This window comes from Arachis hypogaea, chromosome 2, assembly GCF_003086295.3.
Source record: "Arachis hypogaea cultivar Tifrunner chromosome 2, arahy.Tifrunner.gnm2.J5K5, whole genome shotgun sequence".
Classification (NCBI taxonomy): domain Eukaryota; kingdom Viridiplantae; phylum Streptophyta; class Magnoliopsida; order Fabales; family Fabaceae; genus Arachis; species Arachis hypogaea.
In genome coordinates this window covers 14641669-14654043 of record NC_092037.1, presented here as the reverse complement: position 1 = coordinate 14654043, position 12375 = coordinate 14641669, and the positions used below count along the sequence as shown (strand labels likewise).

Sequence of the window (12375 nt, the reverse complement as noted above, 5' to 3'; positions counted from 1 at the left end):
TTTTTTTAATTACAAAATAAACTTGTTTTCATACAAAATAAATATAAATTTAATACAAATTTTTATCTAATTTATATTCGAATATTTATAATATTTTAAAAAATAAACAAATTCATCCTATTATCAAAATATAAACAAAGTGTTGATACATCAATTATAATAACAAGTAACAACTATACATCAACAAAGTATATTGATACATCAACTATTGTCCTCTAATTAAGTCAAAATATATAATAAGGTTTCTTAATTAGGTTCTAAAATTGAAACTTCATCTGTACAAAAATCATTCATCATTATTGTGTCTATTGATTCAAACAGTGTGCATTGTGCTTAAAGGACCTTCTTCCTTTATAATGTGAAGGATTTGTTCATTGAATGTTCTCCTGGACAAAACCATATACGAGAGAATCAAACCCCAATCATAAACAATATAGCTTAATTCATGTTTGTAAAATGTAAACTTACCTATTCAGTTTACCAACTCAGATAAAAATTTAACTATGTTGAAAAGTTCTCCCTCAGTTGCACCAACAAGGCTTTCCAAAAAGGTAGATAATTGTGCCTTATCAGCAATGATATTCCTGCAAGTACCATCTTCTTGCATGCATTTTAACAAGATCTCAACCGTAGCAACCCTCTCCTCTGCCCATTCTGCTCCCAAACTGCCAACTATAGCTTCAATTTCCCTTTCGGATAACACAGCCTGTGCAACTGAAGATGCAATACTCTCTTCACTGCTTCCAACAACCTGCGCAAGTAAAAGCACTGCAGCTAAGTTTATTAAATAGGGTGGTGGTTTCAAACATTTTGCAGCTATTGAGATTAAGATCAAAGAATGGTAAATCTGAATTTTGCGTACTATAATTGGTATATAATCAAGTGCACATACAGAGAAAATAATTGGTATATAATCAAGTGCACCAAGTGGCAACTCTATTCAACATTGGTGCATGAAGATAAATCAACAAGAATTCCTATCAACCATATAGGGCCACATACATGTATCCAAGAACTCTATTGAATCAAAAAATAGAAAATATCTCAATATAAAGGCTAATGCATTTAAAGTCCAACCCAGTAAGCAAGAGTGAAATACCAAAAAGGTTAACAGACTTTGGGAACTATACTCATGTATTGTTTTCACACTGAACAAATTCCTGATGGCATCATCCTGAAGCAATAGAGAAGTAACTTACCATAATATAACAATAAATGAAAAAGCAAATTATGATTCCCAGTTCATTCAAAACCTGTGTATTGAAGAAAATAGTCGCAAGATCATTATACTCCTTGTCACTGCTACAAAAGAACTGCCAAAAAAGGGCATAAATTAAATGGAATCTCCAAAAGTAATTAAATCCAGAAACAAACTTTAGAAAAAGAGCTATGAGATTAGCATTAGAAACACATGGGGCATGACTCAAAGTAAATGGATTTGGTTAAACAGAAAATTTAGCCTTGAATCTGTATCAAAGTAAACAATTGCAACTGAATAAAATGAACAAGAGACAGGGGAACTAGCACCATTAAATAATTTGAGCAAGGATAGAATCGTATTGAAAGTAGAATTAAAAAAAAAATTAATTAAGAAACTAAAAATTGGGAATCACTGTCAATTGGATCTTTGCCTAAGATATTACCATGGAATAGAATAAAGTTATACATTAACCACGATCCTCAACACTTTAGCTAACATGTGGTGATCATTACCCCAAGTGGTGCCAATACAGAAGGCCTGCTAAAACATTTTAGATACTAAAAAAATCTTGTATTTTGCAGCCAAAATATTTTTCACAATGACAAAGTTCAAATCCAGTGATGCTTTAGCATGTAGAAGACCACCCATTTCAGTCACAATCTCTTCTATCTTAAGTTGCGTGTTCACATACATCAAACAAACAAATTTAGAGCATAAATGAGAGCAGAGAGAATGATAAGACATCAAACAAATTTAGAGCATAAATGAGAGCAGAGAGAATGATAAGACATCAGACAAAATAATTCCTTTTGTGTGCATAAATAAAACAGGATAAAGAATTTTGGACCTTTTTCTTGCTTCAGCAGCAGCCTTGGAAACCTCTTCTGCATTTAATCGCGCCAATGTCCAAGGACTAATTTTGACTGCTCCAGGATTCTTTCTCTTAGATGGTTCTTCTCTAATACTCTTCTGTAATTTTGACCATCATTGGCTTCCTCCTCGATATCAGGTTTACTAAGCTTCAATTCCGCAGTTTTTACTTCATGGATTTTTTCAATCATAGCAGGAATATCCTGAGTCCCATGCTCGTTGATGGAGTATTGCCAATACCTGCGCATTATATCAATTTTAGTACAATATTGCCAATTGAGTAATGGCATAATCAATATATTATAAAGCTAGATTGTATCAGGCATTAATAACAATTTAAGTTAAGGATTTGCTTGAGAACTTACTGACGTGAGGAGATATTCTTGTTGCGATGCTCCCTAGAAACCATACCGCGGAAATTTCCCAGAAATACATCATAACCTGAAATGTTATTTATTTTAAAAGAATTATATCTCTATTAATTCTAAAACCAGATATGTTCTTTAAGAGCCCAAATTATGAGGACAAACATAACAAACCTTTATCATAAGCTGCAAAAGCTGGAGAGTCAACAACACCATTAGATACCCAGCTGAAACAAAAAGTTTAACTTATTAGAATACCAACTTTTTGGGGCCAAAAGATAAATTATTGAAAAGATATTGTAACTAAGGTCCTAAAATCATGGCCAAAACAGGACTATTCTGACATCCAAGCACTTGAACAACAATCTTATAAATAAAAGAAATTTGGGTCCTAACATCATGGGCTAAAACAGGACTATTCTGCCATCAAGCAACTAAATAATAAAAGGCTTTTTTTTGGAAAAAAAAGTGAGATATGAATGAAGGTGTAAAGAGGAACATAAAACAGTAAAGCTTGCCAATCCTTATGGCACAGAATGGAATGAAATTGAAAATTACAGACATAAGCACATACATAGTTTAGAGATGATATGTCAACTAAACAAAAGAAACACAACTTGCAAAAGGAAGGAGATGATATTTGCAGCTCCCATGTACATAACAAAGGGCATGTTATGGTAGAACTAAATATTTAAAATTATTTTCCAAAATAACTCAGCATAAATAGCTTACAACTTACATCATATGCAATGCATGCATATTACCTTAGTATGCTTTCAGGTTTAGCCCGTTTATACTGTGTCAATATTGATCTGAACCATCTTCTAAACCTACACAAAATTCAGGTGAAGAAATGATTAGCAGCATATTACTGATATTTAGAAGTAGTGAAGTACTTCATATATAACTCTGCCATTCAACTTACTCATTATTGTCAAATTCAGGTCCTGCATCACATCGATCAATTGCAGATGACAATGTTGAGATCACCAACAACAATTATTCTCCTTCCCATATGCAGAAGAGACTCCCATCTTTTCTAATAGAGAAACTATAAATATCAATGAAACAGAACAAGATAAACACTAAAACATAGAAAATTCTCGGCTCTTCAAAACAAAGAAACAGAGGAAACAAAAGTGAGTACAAACATTGATATTAACATATCCAAATTTTTGAAAACTAAATACAGTTTCCTAAGAATAATTTACAAGCCAGCATACACCAAAAATGTTAGTAAATTAGTACTGATTTGTACAAGTTTGAAAAGTAGACTTTGGGTTGCTATTCCCATTGGCATAGCAGGCAACTACTACAGCACCATGAATATCAGAAGCTGATTTTAAATCTTCTTTATCAGAAATGTCAAGAAGGTCCAGTTTACAACACCTTGTAGCCAGATGGCATAGCAACTGTTCAACTCTTTACCAGATAGTGAGAGATAGCCAACAAGGTTCCTTTCCCATAGAAATGTTCAATAAAAGAATTTTAGCAAGCCTCGGAAAGAACTAGCAAAAATGGCAAAGAACTACAAACAAGACTCATTAGATTATAAATTGTGAATCTAACAAATTGAGCACAACTACAGGGACAACTATTAACACTGAGTAACCTATCAGATCAAAATAATGTTAGGCAACGTCCTATAATAAAAAATGACTACCTTATCAAACTACAGTTAGGGAAGATGTGCAGAATCCTTTTGAGGTAGGCAATTCCACTCTGAACTGCAAGGAAGCCATCATGCCCATTTTTCACCTGTCAAAACCAATTGATATCAAGAAATCACAAGTTGATATCAATTCTGAAGGAAGAAAATGGAATCGAGAAAAAGAAAAGGCTTACCTAATTGATAAACCTACAACAAGCTCAATCAGCATCAACAGCAACAAGAAGATAGAAACTGCGAAGAAAAATTGATAAACCTAAAATTGGCACAGAAAAATTGAGCCCTAAGCATCAAAATCACAAAATCAGATTATACCTGAAATTGACTAAGGGAGCAAAACGCGACAAGAGCGGCGACGGAGAGAGCTCTGTGACGACGGCGATGAAGGGAGCAGATGCGACGAGAGAAGCGGAGGGAGCTCTGCAACAATGGCGACCAAGGGAGCAGACGCGACGAGAACAGTGGTGGAAGGAGCTCGTGCGACGCAAGAGATGACAGAGAGATTGTGCGATACGAACGGCGGCAACGGCGGAAGAAGCTCGTACGACCAGAGAAGAAGCAGCTCGTGAGGAAGAAGCTTGTGTGTGAAGTGTGAATAAACGTGTGTGAAGTATGAATGAAGCTCGAGACACTAGGGTTAAATTAGCTTTCCATCAATATTTTTCGACGGAAAATTTTAAATTACAGACAGATTTTCCGTCTGTAATAATTTAATAAAAGAAAGCGTTTTTGTTTATTTAATTACAGACGGATTTTTCGTCTGTAACTATTTTTCACGGAAAAAAATTAATTTTTCCGACAGAATTATCGACGGAGTCTTTTTCCGTCTGTAATTTATGCTATTTTTTTTTGTTTTTCGACAAAAAATCCCTCTGAAATTTCGTCTGTATTTCCATGGGATAAAATCCGTCGGAAATATCCGTCTGTAATAACTAGTTTTCTAGTAGTGATGGTTGGTTTGTTAGGTAGGGATGCGTAGTGTAAGGAGTCTCCTTGGTGTAGAGGCAGACTTTTTGTCATGTTTACAGAGATGATCCTATTTTTTTTTACTAAACTTTATACTCATTATTGAGAATTGTAAAGGCGGTAACAATTAATAAATACTAAATGAGGTAAGTTAAGTCTATTTTTGATTGATTTTTTTTAGTTACTAAATATTTCTATGTTTTTAATAGTGTGAAATTGCATCCTTCAATATTTTTTTGATGGTTCGATATTGAAGTTCTAGTCCTCTAACACTTCTCTAAAATAAATATTCTTAAAAGCTATTTCTATAGCCACTGAATATAATATATAATCTAAGTAAGCATAAATTTTAAGTTCTTCATCACCAGAAGCCCCCTATAAATTCCTGCTATAATTTTATTACTTGTAAGCAAAATTATGTTAAAATATATTGTCTATACTGCCCTGCTTTTTCATAATGAAACTAAAGAAGTGCATCCTTTAATATCAAAACATGAAAGAAATTCTAGAATTACCTTCATAGAATTCCGAATTAGATTTTGCGAGGCTTTCATTTTTTTATTGATCCTACTCCTTTTTATTTGTTCAATAAAAAAAACTACCATAAGTTTAAATGAAATCAAAATCAAGTATCACAAAAAGCTACAGTAAGAATTCAAAACTTTTTCTAACAAATTATGAATTTCTACTTTGCTCCTCTTTGATGAACTCCTGGTACAAGCTTTATTAGAGAGTGATACGAGATTGTTGCTACGTAGAGGACGACACAATAGCTGTACTGCACAGAGAGTGACACAGAATTGTTGATGCGTGGAGAACGATAAGACAGCTACTGGTGTATGCTATTACTGCATGGAGAACGGTGGAGAGAGAATGCGACTACTAGGAAGGAAGAGGGTGAGAATAGGCTGGTAATATCTGGGTAGGGGATTAGGAATGAGGTTACATTTTATCGGTAAACTACTATACAATGATGAAAAACAATTTTTCATATGTGTTTTTTTTTTTATATGAACGGGAGTACGAAAAATTAGATTAGGGTTCATGAGAAACGAAATAATTTTTTAGTGTATATAAATAATCAAATGTATTTTGGTTTTGATTTTTAAATAATTTTAAATTTAAAAATATAAAAATAAACTTAACCGAATTTTGACTAAATTAAAAGAATTAAGGTATTTTTGTCTAATATAAAAAAATATTTACATTTTTTGTAATATTAAATAATTTTTTTAATTTTTATTAAAATATAAGAATAATTTAATAAAAATATTGATATGATATATATTTTAAAAAAATTAATTACAAATATAAAAAATATAATTTATGTATCGTATTTCAATTTAATTATATTTTTATTGTATCAATATATATAAATTTATTGTTATATATCGAAGCAAACACCTAACTTTTAAGTAAATGTATGACCAACGAAAAGATTAGTCATAATCCCTGCCAACATTAAGATCGATAAGATATATGATTCCATAATTAACATTGCTGTAAAAATATCACCGTGAAATTATTAGTAGTATAAAAAAATCAACTTGACCAACTCATCCTCGTAAATAAATATTAAAAATTTGAATATTATATATATATATATATAATTTATTAATTAATAATAAATTTTTAATAAAATTTAAATAATTTGTAATAAATCAATTTTTAATTTGTTGAAATAGAAGATGTAGAAAATTAGTAGTATATATAAATGCCTTTATTTTATATATAATCAATTTTTTGAATTTAAATTTTAAAAATAAAACTTCTTTTCATTTGAATATTTAAGAGTCTTTGTGGATTATGACTAGTATTTTTTATTTTTTAAATTTTATAAAAATCTAAACAAGAAATAAAATAAAAAATAAAATTTTTTATTTTCTCACAAAATAACTAAAAATATGAAAAAAAAATTAGTATAGGATCAGAGCTATTTTTGTATAACCTTAAAATGACGAGTTCGAACTATAAAAATAATTACTGATATAATTATTAAATTAAACGACATATATATTATATTTTTTTAAGAGAAAATATTACTTTTTTTTGTGAGATGTTAAAATGACACTCTTTTTCTTTCTATTTTATAAATATACATTTTCTTCTATTCTAACTTTTAAAAAATCTCTTTTTTAATCTATTTTAAACATTTTGTGTTAATTAATGCTAACTTTATCAATTTTTTAAAGATTTTTTTTTAAAATATTCATTAAAAAATTTTATTTTTTATCATTAAATTTTACTTATCAGAATATCTTTTAATAAATTATTCTTGTATTGATTAAATTATATTTTTTAAAAAATTTAATAATTATATTATTTTTTTCTAAAATACCATTCAATAATTTTTTAATTATTAAATTATAATTTTACCAAAATTTTCGTTAACAATTTTTTTATATTTTATTATTAATTTTTTGATATCTATATATATTATTTTAACATTATATAAAAAATTTTAGTAAGATTATTTTTTAATATCAATATATATTAATTGTTATACATATTAATAGTGATAAGATTTTTTTATTTAATGTTAAAATAATATAGATTGATATAAAAAAAATTAATAATAAATATAAAAATAATTATTAACAAAAATTTTAATAAAATCATAATTTAATAATTAAAAAATTATTGAAAATTAAGTATCTTAAAAAGATTATTTTAATATTTTGTAGAAGAGGAGAGTGGAATTTTTGTTTTTAATTGTATCCTTCTCCATATCCTGCTTTTCCTGCTTTATCAAACTTCCTTTCTATAACTAAAGATAAATAAAAAAAAAAAAACTAAAACTTTAGACCAAATAACCCCTAATATTTTATAGGGTGCCATTGCAAGTTTATAATTGTCGAGAGATCTAGTATCAAATTTGAGATTTTCCTTTAAAAAAAATTGAGATTTTCTAGAGTAGTCATTAAAAAAATAGAAAAGGAAAGAAAGAAAGATGAATGCACGTGCGGGCGCCAGCAAAACGACAAGTGTGCATAAGCTCTGCATCATGCATGCACAATCCTTCCCTGTTACTTTTTCCGCTATTCTTACTTCTTAGATGGGTCAACTTCACCATACTACATTTAATATTATATAATAATATTATTATAATATCATTATAAAGTTTTTTTTTTATTTTCATTTATTTTTTATTCAAACCGTCAGATACGACCCCCTATATGGTCAAAAGTTACCAAGACGACAACATAACAAACACAATTTAGTAACATTAGTCGTCACTTTATCTCCATATATAAGTGTATTATATCCATTTACCACACACCACCAATCAAGCTTCACAGAGCTCACAAATCAAACATATAGAGAACCAGTTACTTTTTTTGAGTGTCTAAAAATTAATTATTCTAATAATTAGGGATAATTATTGATGGAGGGAGGAAAATCATCATCATCGTCGTCGTCATCAATTTCTAATGGCAATAATGTTGAAGTAAGGTATAGAGGGATTCGTAGGAGGCCATGGGGAAAATTTGCGGCGGAAATTCGTGACCCGACAAGAAAAGGGACAAGAATATGGCTTGGAACATTTGAAACTGCTGAAGAAGCTGCAAGGGCTTATGATGCTGCTGCTTTTCATTTCCGTGGCCATAGGGCCATTCTCAATTTCCCAAATGAGTATCAAGCTCCTCTTAACCCTAATTCGTCCTTGCCTTTGCCTCTTCCTGTTCATCCTCCTCCTCCTGCTCCTCATTCGAACACAAATGCATATAATTTGGGTTCGTATTCGAATGAGGGGATAGTGCAGGGTGATCATAGTCATGATCGTGCTTTCGAATTGGAGTATTTGGACAATAAGTTGTTGGAAGAACTACTCCAACAAGCTCAAGATGATGATAGGTATATATACCAGTGCAATGATCATCATACATTTTACAGATAAGTGAGATTAGTTTAGTCGTTCGAATCATGGAATCATGCATATGCAAAGGTTAATAAGAAGCAAGCTAGCTTAGAATTACGAGAGTGTTATCTCGCTTCAAATTTATTGTTCATTATTTTCATTGATTATTAATTTTGTTTGTTTATGTATCTCATCAAAGTTCTTTCGAATGGAATTGGACATTTTATTATTATAATAATAATTTCAGGAATTTGTTTAAAGAAAATAAGAGATGATGCCACTTTTGCTAAATATTGGATTCCATTTTGATTTCCAATGCTTATCCACGTGCTGATCGCGTTGCTAATTAAGTTAAAGAAAAGAATATGTGCCCATTCAGCAACGAATTATATGAAACTGAGAACCAACATATATATGACACTAAAATCATGTTTACATGCACAAAATCACGCTTGTGAGATAAGATATTGTATTTAAATATATTGAATTAATATATTTTATGTTTATTCTGATAAAAAAGACATAGAAATAATTAATAAAAGATATAATTTATTTTTTATTTTTATTATTTTTATTAATTTTTATTTTTTATTATTATATATTTTTTAAATTTTTTAAATAAAAATAAAAATAAATTAAACTTTTATTATTTATTTTAATTTATAATTAAATAAAATATAAAAATATTATTATTTATATCTTGTCTTATCCTATTTTTAAAATCAAATACAACCTATATTGAGCTGACATGCATGAAAATACGGTGCTCCAAAAAAAAGAAGAAAGAAAATAACAAAAAAAGGGCAACATAAACAAAAGATATTATATCAAGAAGAGAAATTATTAGCTAGCTAGTAAGTAGTAACATGCATGTATGTTAAGAGAAATTGGGTAGTAATATGTATGTACATCTATTTATTTAATTATTTATTCACTATCAGAGTATCTTCTGTCGAACATAGTGACTAATCCCTCGTTATTAGCTTATAGGTATGCAATAAGTAAGACTGTTTAAAAAACTTAAAAAAATTTTCATACTCAACGAGAATTAAATTTTTGATAACTAATTAAAAGAAGATAAAGAGAATGCGAGTATACAAGAAAAGATAAAGACAAAAAGGAAATGCTTTAAAGAGTGGTCTTTATGCCGCAATGCAGATAACTGAGAAAAATATAAGGCGGCTAAGAAAGAGACAAAAGTGGCTGTAAGTGAAGCAAGAACAAGAGCATATGAGGGTCTCTACCAGTCTTTGGGCACGAAAGAAGGAGAAAAAGGTATATATAGAATCGCAAAGAGCCGGGAAAGAAGAACGAGAGATTTGGATCAGGTTAAGTGCATAAAGGATAAGGATGGAGAGGTGTTGGCTCAAGAGGAGAAGATTAATGAAAGGTGGAAGAGCTACTTCTACGAGTTATTTAATGAGGGACAGAAGACTCTTCCGAGCCTTGGTCGATTATGCACAAGGGAAGAAGATCAAAACTTTGACTACTATCGAAGGATCCGAGACTTCGAGGTAAAAGAGGCTCTAAAGCAGATGAAAATTGGCAGGGCAGTAGGACCTGATAATATCCCGATTGAGGTTTGGAAGGGTCTTGGAGAAAAAGGAATCAACTGGTTAACCAAGCTTTTTAATGAGATTTTAAGGTCAAAGAAGATGCCTGATGAGTGGAGAAAGAGCACCTTGGTACCTATCTACAAGAATAAGGGGGATATACAAAGTTGCGGAAACTATAGAGGGATTAAGCTTATGAGTCATACTATGAAGTTATGGGAAAGGGTGATAGAACGGAGGTTGAGAAAAGAGACACAAGTAACAGAGAACCAATTTGGATTTATGCCAGGCAGATCTACCACTGAAGCGATATACCTATTAAGAAGGATGATAGAGAGGTATCGTAGTAATAAAAGGGATCTACATATGGTGTTTATTGATTTGGAAAAAGCGTATGATAGGGTACCAAGGGAGGTCTTATGGGAGGTTTTAGAAAAGAGGAGAGTAAGGATCGCATATATTCGGGCAATTAAAGACATGTATGATGGGGCCACAACTAGTGTGAAGACTCAAGGTGGTGTGACAGAGGAATTCCCTATTGGTATAGGATTACACCAGGGATCATCCTTAAGTCCATACCTTTTCACATTAGTCTTGGAAGTACTTACAGAGCACATCCAAGAGCCTGTGCCATGGTGCATGCTTTTTGCCGATGATATCGTCCTTATGGGAGAGTCAAGGGAAGACCTAAACAAGAAGTTGGAGTTATGGAGAGAAGCTCTAGAAGTATATGGTCTGCGCATAAGCCGTAGCAAGACGGAATATATGGAATGTAAATTCAGTTTGAGAAGGGAAAACCCCAATATAAAGGTGAAGATTGGAGAAAACATCCTACAAAAAGTTAAAAGTTTTAAGTATCTTGGGTGCATCATACAGGATAATGGAGAGATTGAACAGGATGTAAATCATAGGATCCAAGCAGGTTGGTCAAAATGGCGGAGTGCATCTGGTTTTATATGCGACAAAAAGGTGCCTTTAAAACTTAAAGGTAAATTCTATCGCACCGCTATAAGACCGGCTATGCTGTATGGTACGGAGTGTTGGGCGGCTAAAGGGGAGCACGAACATAAGCTGAGTGTGGCAGAGATGAAGATGTTGAGATGGATGAGTGGCCATACGCGATTGGATAAAATAAGGAATGAAGATATAAGGGAGAGAGTTGGAGTAGCACCCATTGTGGAAAAGATGGTTGAATCGCGTCTCAGGTGGTTTGGACATGTGAGAAGAAGACCGATAGAACACCCAGTCAGGAGGGTAGATGAGATGGAAGATGGACAAAGGGCGAAAGGCAGAGGAAGACCTAAGAAGACCATCCATAAGGTGGTCAAACGAGATCTACATGTAAACGGTCTCTCTGTAGACATGATACATGACAGAGCACAATGGCGTCGTTTGATTCATGTAGCCGACCCCACTTAGTGGGACAAGGCTTTGTTGTTGTTTTGTTGTTGTAATTAAAAGAAGATGACCTATTCCTTTTAACTATACTCCCGAATTTTATTTAGTAGCTATAATTAATTCTTCATTGGTTTTAGAGGGTCGGAGTAATAGTTCATTACATGGATCCGGAGAGGAAAAATAAACTAAGAAAAAAAAAGCATAAATAGAAAGAGAGAGAAAAAAAAAAGTGAAACTGCTCCAAGTCTCGGCGTAATGACAATTTATTTGTCTTCTGAGTTATAGAGAATGTAAAAATTCTGGGTGTTAATGTGTAGTTTCGGGTGCTACTTAGTGTATAATAGATGAAAAAGTATACATTGCGAAGAGGAGCCTCTGCCAACTATTATCAACACAAATTAAAAAGAATTTAAAATAATTTTAAATGGTTTAATTAGGAATTAAAATAGGGTCTATGAATAACATTAAGAAAGAGTGTGGAACTTGTAACCGTG

General features: G+C 31.4%; 1 protein-coding gene and 1 long non-coding RNA gene across 2 annotated transcripts; one reads left to right on the top strand and one right to left on the bottom strand.

Annotated features, from left to right (window-relative positions):
• Window positions 1-2177: 2177 nt before the first annotated feature.
• LOC140177824 (uncharacterized) lies at window positions 2178-2674 on the bottom strand. Its single transcript, XR_011869309.1, has 3 exons — window positions 2611-2674; window positions 2437-2512; window positions 2178-2311 (listed from the first exon to the last, which is right to left on the bottom strand). It is a non-coding gene; the product is annotated as an uncharacterized lncRNA (long non-coding RNA).
• Window positions 2675-8333: 5659 nt separating this feature from the next.
• LOC112738595 (ethylene-responsive transcription factor ERF098-like) lies at window positions 8334-9210 on the top strand. Its single transcript, XM_025788925.3, has one exon. The coding sequence runs from the start codon at window positions 8457-8459 to the stop codon at window positions 8967-8969; it is 513 nt and encodes a 170-aa protein (XP_025644710.1). The 5' UTR covers window positions 8334-8456; the 3' UTR covers window positions 8970-9210.
• Window positions 9211-12375: the final 3165 nt, after the last annotated feature.